Genomic DNA, 16,246 nt, shown 5'->3' with positions numbered 1-16,246 from the left:
AAATAATCTAATCTAGAGTTGTGTACATATTTTTTACTGTGGAAAGTATACATTCTCATCTGCCCTCTGAAATGTCACCATACATCCACCAACCCTAGATCCTGCATCAACTGTTAAGGGCTTGTCTTGTCCTAAGAGTTGGAGCTCCATTTCGCCGGGTTGACTGGTCCAAAATAGGGTCCAAAAAAATATTAAAATCACCACACAAAATCTGCGGGACCATAGCCTCCTTTGTTTGATTTCAAATCTACAATATACTGTGGATCAGCCTCATTTGTATCATAAAACCCAACGCAAATACATTTAATGTCTACACATTTCATTCCAGCTAAAACCCATCTTCCGGAGATATCCGTTTTGGAAAACTTAACCTCTACACCAGAGCCCCTTCTTATTAGGATCACAACCACCCTTCATCATTGCTCTTGATCATAAACTAAAAAGCTCAGAACCCATCCATACCAATAGAATTATTCCTTTCTCTTGCCACCAAATGTGTCTCCTACAGGACCATAATATGAGCATGGCTTTCTTCCAAATATCTCATCACCACCCTCTGCCTGGCAGGAGACCTGAGACCGTTCACATTTCAGGTTAGGATGTCTATAACTTTACCTACTCAAGCCATCATCCCCCTACTCTAATCCCCACCTGCGGTTCCAGGTTCTGTTCAAGAAGACATGTCTTATGAGGTGATCCAGCGGACTTTTTATTTTATTTTTACCCCTCTGCTCCCCACTCGTGTACCATCACCACCACCCCCACCCCTCCCCTCCCCACTAACCCTACCCTGGGGAATCCCCCCTATCTTTGTAGGCATAACTTTCCCTTGCGGCCTGCCTGTTGGGGGATATTATATACAAATTCTAAATAACAATTTTTGCCGCACTATAAGACATCTAAGTCCTGTTTTCCTATCTCTCGACTCAACAATACTGTGATCATCAACTTATTATTTAATGTTTTTCTTTTTCTTTTTTATTGAGTCTATCAGTGCATCAACATCCTCAACTATCAATAGGTATACATTTGGTTGGTCCACATTATACAGAGCATTCTAGGACCTTGGCCCCCAGCTTCCACAGATCCTCCATCCTGCTACCTAAATCCCATTGCCTCTGTTCTGTTGCTTTACATATAACGGATCTCATTGTAACAGAGAACCCCTTGACTGCATAAAGCCCATCTCTTAGAGACCCACTGAGGATTGCCTCCTTAACAGTATATGGGAGGAAATTCACCAGGATCTTCCTAGGTTTAGTCCTTTGAGGATTGCGCCTAAAAGGCTCCCTGTGCGCTCTTTGGATCTCTTGTTCAAGATTAATGTCCTTACTATCATTTAGGACCAAATTTCTCAGTAAACTTATTATGAATGCCTTCATATCGTCCCTTCCTCTGCCTCTGGAATGTTTAGAAATCTTAAATAATTCCTTTGGGAATGATTCTCCACCCTCTCGAAGTCCTCCCTTAGCGTTTGGTTTTGTTTAACCAGCTTAGGAATCTCAGTGGCATTTTTTGTTGCATCTTGTCTTAAAGATCCTACTTCTTCTTCTAAAACTTTGGTGCAGGAGGCAACCTCATCCAATTTTGTGTGCTAGCTTGGAGCATGAGGCTTGTAAAACAACCTGATTGGCCTTCGATACTTCAAAGCGACTCTTAAGTTATTTTTTTAACCCAAGTAAAACACTTGTCTGTGAACCTTCTGCATTTCCCAGAGGCGGCCGTCCACTTTCCCCATTTTTTTCCGATCCTTATATGTGGACGTTCTGCTTCCTCCGGTGGTTCAGTTATTGCCAATGCTTCAAACCTGTTGGGGACTGTAAATGTGTTCATTTGAGCTCCTCCAAAGCTTATTTCATCCTCAGTTAACGGTGTTTGAACAGAAACTCCAATCATGCTACCCACAATAGCATTCATAGCCACAGTGAGTGTCTCCATTCTAGCACTCTTTGCTGAAATTACTCCTTCAGAAATCTCCCTTCTCTGCAGCCTGGGTAGATTTAAGTGAAGGTGTTATTTTGATTTGTTGAGTTATTGGCTTTTCAGCTATCTCCCCTGAGTTTTTTTAAAGGGGATTTGACAGTTTTCCTGTTTTATCAGGGCCCCACCCCCTTCACCCCCTCTGAGGTGACTCTGCTTTCACTTGCTTATGTCCTTTCCTTCCTTACAGGACCTAAAGGATTCTTAGAAGGAAAGTCAGATACCTGTCACACCTTACAAACGCCAATGTTTCTTGTGCACAATGCATATCTTGAGGGCCTATCACCGACCATACCATCCACTGAGGCACCTTTCTCCATAAGGTGGAGCTGAAGACTTCTTACCTGCTTTTGTCCTTTATCGCTTCCACTCTCCCCACCTCTGGCCCCCTATTGAGGAAGACCGGTTGCTGCTCTCTGACTATGGAGGCTATGGGTAGCTTAGTCCTGCAGCCTGACTTGTGCTGCCTCTGCCACCCGTACTCGCACCGGCCAACCTGCACCTCCGCAGCTCACTGGCCACCTCCTTCCAACGTGACCCCGACACTCAACACTTCAAGGGCAGTCCACGCCACGTCCTGGGATCCATCCGAACCCGAGGAGAGACCCATCCTGGCAACCAGAGCCCCCGCTACCTCTGCATCATACCAGTAAGTTTAGCTCATCGGGAGCTGAAAATAACCGATCTGCGGCACGATTTCCCCCAAAGGCGCCCGCAAGTGCTTCAGCACGCAGCTGCTATGTTCTCCCTGAAGAATGCCTTGTGATCTCGCCTCTGAATAAGAACACATCCAATCAAGAGATGTGCCACTCACCCCCACCTCACTTAGACAGGTAAATAAAGACCTTGTAGTTCACTGTGTCAAAAGTGGCTGATACATCCAGTAACACTAGGTCCACTGATTGACCTCTATCCAACATAATCCACAAATCTTCCAAAGAAGACTCTGGATTTCACTTCGTTTCATGAGCAGGCCTGAAGCCTGCTTGCACCTCATCCGTAGGAAATGCCTTTTGAGATGTTCCGAAAGCTTTCTACTGACACATTTTTCCAAAATCTTAACTTTGTAAGGCACCTTAGTACAAGAGGGAATGCGAGTGTCAAGCATTGGTTTCCAGTTCAAAATAATGTGCTATCTTTCAAACTTTGACTAAGTTGTATGTATCCTATACAGTGCATTCACAAAGATGGAAACGTTTAAAAGTTAGTCTAAACATAGTATTATGTACTGGAAACGTATGTTAGACACACATATACTCCTGTACTATGGCACAAGGGTGGGTGTATAGCACTGACAGCTTGCTTGTACCCCAGCATAATGGAGATAGAGGACACCGCCATATCTCTGTAGATATGGCAGTTTCCTGCTTTCTCCCTCTCATTCAAAACAGCAGGTCTGGGTGCTGCACCTCACTGTGAGACAGTTTAGCACATATACCACTAAATATATGCCTTCGAGTCTGATTAGAGGAGAGTGAAAGTCCCAACTACCCTTCTCTCCATTCCCCTCCTCATCTTACATGCTGAGGATGATACAGCTACTGCAGGCACCACTACGGGAAGACAGAATTGGTGGGCATGATGCTGTCAGAAATTGCATCTATCTAGTCATCCAAGTTATGGTGGTCAATCAAGAGAAGGTTCCTGGTGAAGGCATCAGATGAAAGATGATTTAACATACCTGCAGAGAGGGCCCTCGAAGGTCAGGGTGCAGATGCCACTGTTCTTGCAATAATTGATGCACTGGGACTCGCACATAAATGTGTCGTTGTTCAGTTTATAAGCTTCTGGTTGAAATGCACCGCAGGAAAAGTATGTCACCAGATCAGCCTGACTCGCTGCAGATGAAGGAGTAGGAGAGAGTGGCATCAGGTTAACAGTATAATAACTTTATCAAGTCTTTCTTCAAAATAAAAGCATTCATATTTTTGTTAATTATCTTTACTGTTGTGAGTCATCTGGGGGCACTTAGGGGATTATTTAATTCTTGGTGGTAAAGTTACTTTGTCTTATTGCCAGGGTGATGGTCTGCCTGCTGAACTTAGATGCGGGCGGACCGTAGGTGTAACCATGGAGAAGACTATTCTGTCTCCACCGGTGTTAGACTCTTCCTATGGCCTGATGGAGTAAGGGTTGTCAGAGGTTGACCTTGATGACTTCCCACCTAATTTAGATAAGAGGACATACTCCTCCTCCTCGTATAGAAACCTCTGGGGGAATGGGGCAGTAAATACTGTCTAATGCTACTCATGGGATATCTTTCATGGTAAGGGAGATGTTTTTTTGACTTTCAAAAAGAAAACACCATTCGGGATTGTAGGACTTGTTTAGTAAAAAGCACATCATTAGGAATTTAAATGTTTAACTAAAGAAAACTAACAATTAGGAAAATAGCACAGAAAATATTAAATAAAAGAAGCAAAGTGCACTAAAACCTTTCAGGATAGATATGCAGAAACCATATATTATGGAAAGCTTTGTTTGCATTCTTCCATGTTCTACTAACATAAGTAGACTTAGGTGAGTGCATTGCCTTTGGTGCATCAGCATTGTTGAACTAAAGGTAATTCAGAGCATGGTGTAGTGGAAAGTGCGGGCAAAAGTAATGCTGCATTTAGCACTGTATTTTATTACAACTAAGCCAAAATACCCTCACTTAATTTTTGCACTCAGATTTAACACCAACATTTAATTGATGATTAGAGTGAATGGAAAAGAACAGTGACCCATGGTTAAATTGATGATTGTGTGCCCCAGTTTTTGATCAGTCATTTGGGGGCACATTTACTATTTTTTCATGCAACGCAGTGCATCAAGGGAATTTGTTGCAAAAGGGAGAGAGCGGAAACACTCAATACATTTGAAATATGGAGCATTTCTGCTCTCTCCCTGTGCTGGCCCATAGTCAGTAAACTCTTAGCCAACTATTTGAAAGTAAAGAAGCAGAAGTCAAAAAATGTATATTTTTAAGGATCACAAGGGTAACATTCACTATAAATATTCTGAAAATGTGGATCATTTTAAGGAATATTATCAACACTTATATACACTGGAGCATTCTCCCTCTTCAATTCTATTCCAAGACGACCAAATCAACTAGTTGTCCTTTTCTACCTAAAAGTGACATATATGTAGCAGAGATGAGAGCAGCCATAGCCATATTACCCAGAGATAAAGCTCCTGACCCAGATGGTTTTTTCGGTAGGATTTTATTCACCTTTTTCATACATTTTAATCCCAAATTCATTACCATTATTTCAATATTTAGTGATGATTACGAGTATATCATGTACTGATGTTACCAAGTGTAATGTTTACTGTCACAAAAAATTTAATAAAAACACATTTGAGAAAAATCATTATTTCAATATTTCCTCCAAAGAATGAAGCCTGCGTTTCATTTTTGGAAGCAATGCTCTGCCTTATTCCGAAGAAAGACAAAGATTTAACCAAATGTATCAATTATAGGCCTATTCCTTTTCCTGTGACTGCATGATGTTTGTGAAGAGATTAGCTCTGCGCATTAATAACTTTATCCCAGACTTGATTGGTATAGAACAGTCAGGTTTTGTTAAAGACTTATTACTGATAATTCTCAGACTTTTCTTGGTATTTTTTATCTTGCTTCAAAAAGTATTTTTCCTTTTGCAGCCATAATTCTAGATGCGTAAAAGGCATTTGATCGCGTAAAGTGGAATTTTTTTTTTCACACCTTAATGTCACATTGTTTTGGCCCCTGCTTCTTGAAAGTTATTAGTTTTCCATATTCTTCCACAAGCGCATCCAGTTTTGTTAATGGTTTACATTCTTCATATTTTAATCTGCATAGGGGGACACAACATGGATGTCTTTTGTCTCCACTATCATTTATTGTATCCGTAGAACCTTTTTGTAGAAACTCTTCATAGGCCCTCTTCCTTAAGTGGTTATAAACAAGGAAAACATGGGTTACATTTACTGCATATGCAGGTGATGTTTTACTAAATGCTTTCAGAACTTCGGACTTCTATTCCAGTTTTCTTTCATTTTCTAGAGGAGTACTCCATGTTTACTGCATATGAATTTAACATTGATAAGACAGAAGTTATGCCTCTCAACAATTATTGTCTGAAGGATATCTTAATAAGCTCTGAGTTTACATGGAAACCAGTGTGCATTAAATGTTTAGGGATTATGTATTCCAATTCTATTAAAGAAACAATTCATCTGAATTTAGTAGCTGTTCAGCATACAATATCTGTTGTATCTGAGAAAAGGCCACCCTGTTTTTTTATCCTGGTAGAGTAGATTTAATATTATCAAAATATTGTTCCTCCCAAATTATTAATTTCTAGCTTTCAATATTCCCCACCAAGCTCCATCAGCAATGTTTTAAAACCCTAAATAGTTTACTCGTAACATTTTCATGGAATAGAAAAAAGGCATGTATATTGACGTAAATAATTAATTTACTCTCTTAATTTCTATGCAGGTAAGTACTTAATCAATAATAACTCAATCAGAATGAAAAAAGACAGAGTCCGTGGTGTTAGAGTTTCTAAGGGTTTTATTCCTCATGAAGGAATCAGGATATCATGTTCTGACCACCACAGGGGTGTCAGAAGGGATAGAGCGCTGAATTTTATTAACAATACATAGCTTATATACTTGATTTATACCATAAAGAATAATGTAAGAGGCGTAACAGCTGAGAGAAGACAAGATAACAATATACACGTGGTGCTAGTACATCATCAAGAGGCGTAAACTAGGCGTGAACTAGAGGTGTGTGCTAGAAACGTCACTGATAGGTGACGCAAGTGGGTGGCACCAAGGGGTGGTGCTAACAGAATGTTGCAATGTCAGCAGAAATCGGAAGCTTGTGTGCGCGCGCAGCTGCATGACGTATGATTGACGGGGTGCAGGGGACTTGACATTTACGCTGACGGAAAGAGACATAAGTCTGGCATGTCAGATCAACTTGTACTTCTATCATATCTGATATCTGATGTTTAGGAACTATACTATCTGGGCGGAAAGGTCTCTAGGGCAGAAGCTATTCTATGCTAACTGTGGATGCGTGTATAAGCGCCTGAGTGTCTACATGTGAAGCGTGGGGCACGGGGCCTTCCATGGAAGCATGGCAGCAGAGGCTATGAATTACTTGCATTAAGACAGGTCGGCCCTTTGGCTCTGCAGCTGAGGAGGATGTTTACAGGATCTAGTAGGCAGGAATGCATTCTCGAGGAGCGGAACAGATAACTCGAAGGTTATAGTCAGTCTTGGCAGAAAGCAGGCTTGAGCTGAGCGCGAGGGGCCGCGCTGAAAGTAGGACAGAGTTCACGGGTACAGAGGTAGCCTGGGCAGAATCAGGAGCCACAAAAGAGGCTCGATGGCAGAAATTCAGGGCCTGCTCTGGAGCAGGAAAAATATGAAAAGTGTACTACAAAAAGACGGTGGCATAGCATACTTAGGAACGGACTATATAATCCACTCAGGGTGGATCTGAAAGAGGACATGTCAACGTTGGACGCAAATGTATTTGCGTCTTCATAGCTGGCACAGGAGGGAAGTTACATGCACTTTAAGCTGGTACATGGAGTCGGTGGGGCACGCGCTAGGGAACACAACATGACCAAAATTTAATTTTCCTCATTCCCTCCTTGTTCCCTACGGACCCTTCATGAAATATCGATCCTCATGAATCGATCAGTCTGTTCTTGTAACATCATTTGTTCTTCTTTCTTTCGTTCACGTTTTGAGAGAAAACTGGAATGTTCAATACAAGAGGTGGCACACAGTCCACAAATCGCTGGCCCACACTGCAGGCACAGGCAGCAACTGAATACTAGGACTAGGCCAATGCCTAGGAAGGATAGGATCTTCCATCCCCAAGCTGTTAACGTTGTCCAGAACCAACCGGACCAAGTCCAGGTGCCTGGATTCTGATGTATCTGATTTGCAATTTTATGGAGACGGGTGATAGCTTGATATACAGATGGTGCATTTTGTGGAATGAAAACACAGCAACTTGATCCGATGACCTTACAGGCTCCACCTCTATCTGCCAAGATGACGTCAATTACAAGACGATTCTGAAGGACAACAACCCGCATAGTGGACTGCTCTTCTGTTAAGTTACCTAAGGCGGAAGTAGTTTCATTTACTACGGCTTCAAGTGTTCTAGTTAATCTGCGTATTAATTTACTATTCTGGACAGGTCCTAAAAAGAAAAAGAATCCTTTATTAAAATCAGTGTACTGTTCCCATGCCGTTTCTGTGTAGTCGACAAGTGGGACATCTCTTCTGGGTCTATTCTTTACTAGATTGCTATTTCTATGGTAATCAGGAGGAGCTAGAAAAACAGGTGGCAGGAGGAATGCAATGTAACAGGTACCATCCCAATCTGGAGGTAGACGAATGTATGCGGTATGACCACAAACAAAGTAAGAATGACTGATAGCTTTGAAAGATGATTTTCCATCATCACTAAATTCGACCACAGTAGTGCATTTACTATGACCTAAGTGTACTGAACCTTTCTTCTTGATACATAATTCACCAGTGACTGGCAGTACTGACATAATGGGTAGAACTGGTGTGGCTTCGGATTCGACAGTAAGGCCATAAGGCTAATTGTATAATTACCTAATCCATATACTTCATTTTCTAAATCAGTTCCTATTCTAGTGGGGAGTCCCTCCTTATCTGGGTAACAGACGTCGAGCAGGACCAAGTTCAGGTATCCCCAAACCCAACCACCATCGAAAACAGCAATATCAGGATCTAAATAATTAATTATTTTAAACCATGCTCCACAGGAGCCATTGTGAGTGAACGGGTACGGAAAGAGAGGCAGGGCTCCCTTGTAATTCTGGTAGGGAGGGAGTCGGCCACATATCCAGCAATTTGTAGCATTGTTAGTTTGATGAGAATGATGTAACATACTAATGAATGTATTGTTGCGCAGCGCAAGTCTGTAGGAAAGCTCGTGAGAAGGTAACTCACTAAAAGTGTGTTCAGCAGATACATTGTAAGCAGATTGTTCACGCTTGAAAATAGGATAATAGATAGACAATAGGATGCTAGCAATAATAATTAAAATACTGAAAATAAACATGATTATTAGTGTCACTATGCAGTGACTACGAAGTGATTTGCAATATGTACGTTTCTTTGCTTCTCTCTCTCTAACTCGATCTAGGGGATACATGTCAGAAACTATTTAACCGATTCACCTAGGGGAGGACTTAAACAATTAAACTGTCTGACTTGCTAGATCGTAATTTCATGCGATATTGTTCTTGAGGAGTCTTTTCTCGTTTAGATTCGGTAAAGTCTTTTTCAACACAGTCTTTGGTGGGGGTGGACGAGTCTGAGTCAGGTTTCAGTCCAGCAAACTTTTTTATGTGACTCGTGTGTACCCACCCCTTTCTTCCCTCGATCTTCACCGCCGTCCTTGTTGTTAGAAGAACGGTCTTCGGAGACTTCCAGCGGGGCTCCAGCGGGCTTTTCCTGTCGAAATTGCGGACGAGGACAGTATCACCGGGACGGACGTCATGTGGCTTTACATCAGTGTTGTCAGGGAAGGCTGCGGCAACCTGTGAACGACATGATTGGAGTGCAGACATCAAGGAGGCAAGGTAATCTGTCAACATGTTAGAATCAACATCAGTAATCTTTTTTGGAATGGGCGTCCCCCACATATTCGGTGGTCTGCCAAAGACCACTTCGTACGGAGATAGCCCTGATCTTGAATGGGCGACCATTCTCATATAGAATAGTGCCACTGGCAGGGCGACTATCCAGTCGACCCCTTTTTCCTGACATATTTTGGCAAGGCGGATCTTTAATGTCTGGTTATGCCTCTCAACAAGGCCTGCGGCTTCTGGATGTCGGACACAATGGAATTTCCACTGGTATCCCAGTAACAAGGAAACTTCTTTCATCAAGGCAGACGAGAATGGCTGACCGTTATCTGAGTATACGACACGAGGCAGGCCGTACCGTGGGAAGAATTCACGAACCAACTGTTTGGCAGTGGTCGGAGCAGTGTAATCTGGGACTGGGTATGCTTCGGTCCAGCGGGACAGAGCACAGACAACTACGAGAACATATTTAAATCCTCGACAACGGTCCATCTGGATATAATCCATCTGGAGGACTTCAAAAGGGTGATCGGGAGGATGAAATCCACCTTGCTCTACAGGGACGCTTTTACCTGGATTGAACTGACAACAGATCATGCAAGTACGCACTTTCTGTTTTGCTGCTGCTCGTAAGTGTTTATTGTTCCAGAGATTTTGCAAACTGTCTAGCATTGCCTTTTCTCCTAGATGTGCAGGACTATGTGCTGTATTTATCATGACTTGAACCATAGAGTCAGGGAGAAACCATGTAGATTTTCCCTTCGTCATCCAACCTTGATCTGTCTGGATCCCTCCTAGTTCGATCCATTTCTTTATTTCTTCTGGAGTAGCATGTGTCTGAATGTCAATAACATCTAGTGTGGGATCTCTGACTGTCATACAGTTTGTCGGATCTGTTGTCTTTGTCGTGTCAGTTGTCTGAGTGTGAGTCAGTGCTGTATGTTTTGCTGTCTGATCTGCCAGGTCGTTACCCTGGGAAACAGAATCTGTGACTTTAGTATGTGCTTTACACTTCATGACAGATATGGCTGAAGGCAGATGTATTGCTTCTAACAGTGCTTGAATGAGAGGACCATGTTGTATCTTTGTGCCATGAGAGGTCAGAAAACCTCGTTCCTGCCAGAGCATGCCGAAGTCGTGTACGACTCCGAACGCATAACGGGAATCAGTGTATATGTTGACATTTCTATTCTTGGCTAGAATACAGGCTCGGGTCAGAGCGATGAGCTCTGCCGCTTGAGCAGACAGTGTATCAATACGATGTGTTTCTTTAACTTCGGTTTCAGTGGTCACTGCATACGCGGCCACTAACTCTCCTGTACTTGTTCTCATACATGAACCATCCACATAAAGTGTCAGGTCTGGATTTGTCAATGGAACATCTGTTAAATCTCGTCGGGGCTTTGTTACTGCATTAATGATCTCTATACAATCATGTGGAGCTGGATCTGTCTTAACTGTGGGTAACAGTGTTGCTGGGTTCAAGATACTGCAGCGTCTGATTTCTATGTGTGGCTGGAATAATGTCAATTCGTAACCTGTCAGTCGTGCTATAGTCAAGTGCTGAGTCTGGGTTCTGTTTAACAGAACCTCTACAGAATGTGGAACTTGTACTGTTAACTGATGACCTAGAACAATTGAGTCACTTTGTCTGATTGCTAACGCTGTTGCTGCTACTGACTTTAAGCACGCAGGGAGTGCCTGGGCTACTGAATCCAATGTACTTGAAAAATAAGCGCAAGGCTTATGTGAACCTGCTTGATCTTGAGTGAGGACAGACAATGCTGTACCATCACGTTCTGTAACAAAAAGTGTAAACGGTTTGCTGTAACATGGTGTTGCTAAAACTGGTGCTTGGCATAATGCTTTCTTTAATTCCTCAAAGGCTTGTGTGTGTTCCTGAGTCCAAGGGAGGGCAATGGAAGTTGCTACCTCCTGCGTCGTTAACTGGATGAGTGGTTTAGCTAGAAATGCATATTGAGGAATCCATTGTCTGCAGTACGAGGTGAGGCCTATGAAGGCCCGCACTTCCTTTTGTGTCTGGGGTCGTGGCATATTTACAATTAATTGAATGCGATCGGGAGTGAGCTGTCTCCCCACTTTGGACAGCAAGTGACCCAAGTACACAACTTGCTGAACACAGAATTGTAGCTTTGAAGGGGACACCTTGTGTCCCTTGTCTGCCAGAAAATGCAAAACTGTCAGTGATGCTTGTTCACATTCGGGCTCACTTCGTGCGGTGATCAGTAGATCATCGACGTATTGCAGTAAAGCGGTATTAACTGGCATTTGAATACAATCTAGTTGTCTTTTCAGTGCTTGACTATAGATGCTGGGGCTTTCTGTAAATCCTTGAGGTGCGCGGGAAAATTTGAAACTTCGTCCATTTAAACTGAATCCGAAGAGATATTGGCTCTCCGGGTCAATAGGTACACTGAAGAAAGCGTTCTTGAGATCGATTACAGTAAAGAACGTTGCTTCTGAATCAATAGCAGTCAATAGGGAAGAGATATCGGGGACCACAGGATACTGTGGTACAATGCATTTGTTCAGTTCTCGAAGATCAATCACCAGCCGATATACTGGCGGTGCATTGCGGTCTGTACGTTTAAGAATTGGAATGATGGGTGAATTACAGATATTGGAGTCGGTCTCTACGACCACTCCCTGGGCAATAAGCTCTTCAATTATTTTCAGTAAAGCCACTACAGCATCGGGTGGTAACTTGTATTGTCTGATTCTGGGTAGGACAACTCCTGTCTTGAGTGTAACACGGTATGGAGTGATATGCATACAACCTACATCAGCTGGGCCTTTTGCCCATAAGTGATCTGGTACATTTTTCAATCTGACATCAAAATCACGTAAAACATAATGACCCTTGAAATCCCGTAGAAAGAGTCTGACTCCCTCCGGGGAACAGCATATTATAGCTCCTAGAGCCTTCAGTGTTTTAATTCCTAACAAATTTTCGGGACATGATTTCGTAAGTAACAAATCTGTAACTCGAGATAATGGACCCACAGCTAATGGTACTGGTTCTGATACTTCGTTTACAATAGGCTGTCCTGAAAAACCAAGGGAAACATTCTGTGAGCCTGAGAGGGGTGCCCCTGGGACTTCATTGTGACTGATAGTAGTGCGACTTGCCCCTGTGTCAATTAAAAACTTTCTGTCTTTTCCTAATACGTGACTGTGTACATAAGGACCTTCTTGATCTACAGGAATTTCAATAAGAGGCAAATCACTTTCCCTCTCTAGGCTGTTTCATGTGTATCGGGGATAATCTGGATATGCCGACTGGGCATACTGGTACATCTGTTGTAAGACTTGCCGAGTTGCGGCAATGGGCTGTGTCTGGGCATGCTGTGGCTGCGGTACTGCTACTGTCTGTACTGTATGGGACTGATCATGCATAGGCTGTGTATTCTGCATTGGCTGTTCGTTCTGTGAGGTCTGTTGATGACCCTGTTCATGTCTAGGCGGATGCGGTCTTTCTTTAGTTTTACCTGTCGCGATGTTGTGTTTCAGGACTGGACATTCATGTACGTAATGACCTGGCTGCTTGCAATAATTACATGTCCCTTTAACGGGAGCTGCAGAATGATTGGTCTGGGCCCCACCTTTTCTATGACCGTCGGCTGGGATCGTCTGAGCTACTAACATTTTCATTTTCGTGTCTTTCATACGTTTCTGTTCCTGATCTTGTTCTTCCCTAATTCTGTTCTGGTGATATTGTAACATTTGTAACATCTGGGATGGCGTATTTGCCTGCCAAGTACTTTCAACCTTGTACACTCTATTTTTAACTAATGGTAGGGCGTTCTCGACTAGTTTTGTTACAAAAAGGTGTGGATATGACTCGCTACTAGGTTTTAGACCCTTTAAGTCTGTCTTCTCTACGGAGTGCTTTGTCAGCACGCTTACGTGATTCCTTACGCCAAAATTCTATGGCGTCCTTCTGGGATTGTCTAGCTTTCTTTTTCCATAATGCTTCTTCTACCCTCATGATGCACTCGGCATCCCATGTTCCGGTGACAGGCCATCTGTGTCTTTCGTCTAGGTGCTTGGTATAATCGGCCCATAAATCTAGATATAATATGGCATCTATGCCATGTTTCTGATACATAAAATTGCCTGGAGTGTCCCTAGGGGGGATAGGAATTTCTTCCTCCAGTAACCCTTTCCTAGTTCCTATCTGTTTTAACTTGTTGAAAAACGGCATCTTGCTTACTTATTACTGAACGCTAGATCTTTATTCCTTAATACGAGTTACAGCTAGTTGATACAAGAAACACAATAATACACATTTAAACAGTCACATTCATACCACAACATTAATCACATAAAAACATTGAAGACATTGATGACTACCCCCCTATACTGGATGTACTGCTCAACAGTACGGATACACTGGTGTAACAGTGCAGAAATTCGGAATACTTGATATACTGCTAAACAATACAGATACACTGCCTAAAAACAGTGCAGACCGGACTTGCGTACCCAAACCCGTCTAGATACGACCCAGCAATGGTACTCACCGGGAAGCACGGAAAACAGAAGGCCTCGGAAAACTCGACTGGACTCGACTCGGTACTTCGGAAAACTTCGGAAAACTTCGGAAAACTTCGGAAAACTGGTGGGCCTCTTCACACCTCGGACCTTGCTTCTTTCGGCTAGGCTCTGGTCGGGATCCTCCGCACTCCTCACCGCCTCGTCTGGGCACTGATCGCAGTCTTCGTCACCTCCGTGGGTCAGAGGGAGATGCAGGAAATCCTGCCAGTACACGTGTGTTCCATCTAACTGATGGCAGGGGACATAGCTTGCAACGCACCAACCGGCGCGTGAGGTGGGGGAGGGGTCCCTATTCGGGCGCCAAAATGACGTAAATAATTAATTTACTCTCTTAATTTCTATGCAGGTAAGTACTTAATCAATAATAACTCAATCAGAATGAAAAAAGACAGAGTCCGTGGTGTTAGAGTTTCTAAGGGTTTTATTCCTCATGAAGGAATCAGGATATCATGTTCTGACCACCACAGGGGTGTCAGAAGGGATAGAGCGCTGAATTTTATTAACAATACATAGCTTATATACTTGATTTATACCATAAAGAATAATGTAAGAGGCGTAACAGCTGAGAGAAGACAAGATAACAATATACACGTGGTGCTAGTACATCATCAAGAGGCGTAAACTAGGCGTGAACTAGAGGTGTGTGCTAGAAACGTCACTGATAGGTGACGCAAGTGGGTGGCACCAAGGGGTGGTGCTAACAGAATGTTGCAATGTCAGCAGAAATCGGAAGCTTGTGTGCGCGCGCAGCTGCATGACGTATGATTGACGGGGTGCAGGGGACTTGACATTTACGCTGACGGAAAGAGACATAAGTCTGGCATGTCAGATCAACTTGTACTTCTATCATATCTGATATCTGATGTTTAGGAACTATACTATCTGGGCGGAAAGGTCTCTAGGGCAGAAGCTATTCTATGCTAACTGTGGATGCGTGTATAAGCGCCTGAGTGTCTACATGTGAAGCGTGGGGCACGGGGCCTTCCATGGAAGCATGGCAACAGAGGCTATGAATTACTTGCATTAAGACAGGTCGGCCCTTTGGCTCTGCAGCTGAGGAGGATGTTTACAGGATCTAGTAGGCAGGAATGCATTCTCGAGGAGCGGAACAGATAACTCGAAGGTTATAGTCAGTCTTGGCAGAAAGCAGGCTTGAGCTGAGCGCGAGGGGCCGCGCTGAAAGTAGGACAGAGTTCACGGGTACAGAGGTAGCCTGGGCAGAATCAGGAGCCACAAAAGAGGCTCGATGGCAGAAATTCAGGGCCTGCTCTGGAGCAGGAAAAATATGAAAAGTGTACTACAAAAAGACGGTGGCATAGCATACTTAGGAACGGACTATATAATCCACTCAGGGTGGATCTGAAAGAGGACATGTCAACGTTGGACGCAAATGTATTTGCGTCTTCATAGCTGGCACAGGAGGGAAGTTACATGCACTTTAAGCTGGTACATGGAGTCGGTGGGGCACGCGCTAGGGAACACAACATGACCAAAATTTAATTTTCCTCAATATCTCTGTCTGAATTAAGGAAGCCTAGTGATTCAGGTGGGGTGAACTTTCCCGATCTTTCCTAATATAATTCTGCCCCTGCTTTAAAACAAATTTGGCCTTTGTTATCCAAAGCAGATAATACTCTTTCCACAGTTTAGTGTCATCTGGCGGAATTGCAAATATCCCCATTCACTAATACACGATCGGTCTTTATATCACATCATCCTTAGCCCTTTTCCTCTCCTAATATTCGTAAATCTTTCAGCTTAGTGAAGTCTATTATTAGCCACCCATTATCACCTTTGCAGGCCGTTCTCAAATGTCCTATTTGGCACAATAAAAAAAATTACATTTTTAATTGACTGATTATTTGGAGTGAATGGATCACAAGGGGTATACATTCTGTACATTATTTACTCTCCTCCAAAGATAATAAATCTCCCGTTCACCAGTCTAATATATGAATTGCTAAAACAAATTATCTCCCAATACATATTTGTCCTTTTCTCATTAAGTACTCTTATTCCTAGTACTTCCCCCATTGTTTTAACGTATGTCCCCATCCATA

At 42.9% G+C, this 16,246-nt stretch overlaps 1 protein-coding gene across 1 annotated transcript in view; it reads right to left on the bottom strand.

Annotated features, from left to right (window-relative positions):
* LOC147684197 (uncharacterized) overlaps positions 1–16,246 on the bottom strand; it is a 165,987-nt gene that overhangs the window by 23,083 nt on the left and 126,658 nt on the right. Inside the window, exon 11 of the mRNA XM_086942609.1 lies at positions 3,662–3,818. Within this exon, the coding sequence (XP_086798735.1) occupies positions 3,662–3,818 (157 nt within the window). The remainder of the gene's footprint in view (positions 1–3,661; positions 3,819–16,246) is intronic.

The sequence above is a fragment of the Lissotriton vulgaris genome, chromosome 11 (genome assembly GCF_964263255.1).
Source record: "Lissotriton vulgaris chromosome 11, aLisVul1.2, whole genome shotgun sequence".
In the NCBI taxonomy this organism is placed as follows: Eukaryota; Metazoa; Chordata; class Amphibia; order Caudata; family Salamandridae; genus Lissotriton; species Lissotriton vulgaris.
This window is presented reverse-complemented; position numbering and strand designations above follow the sequence as displayed.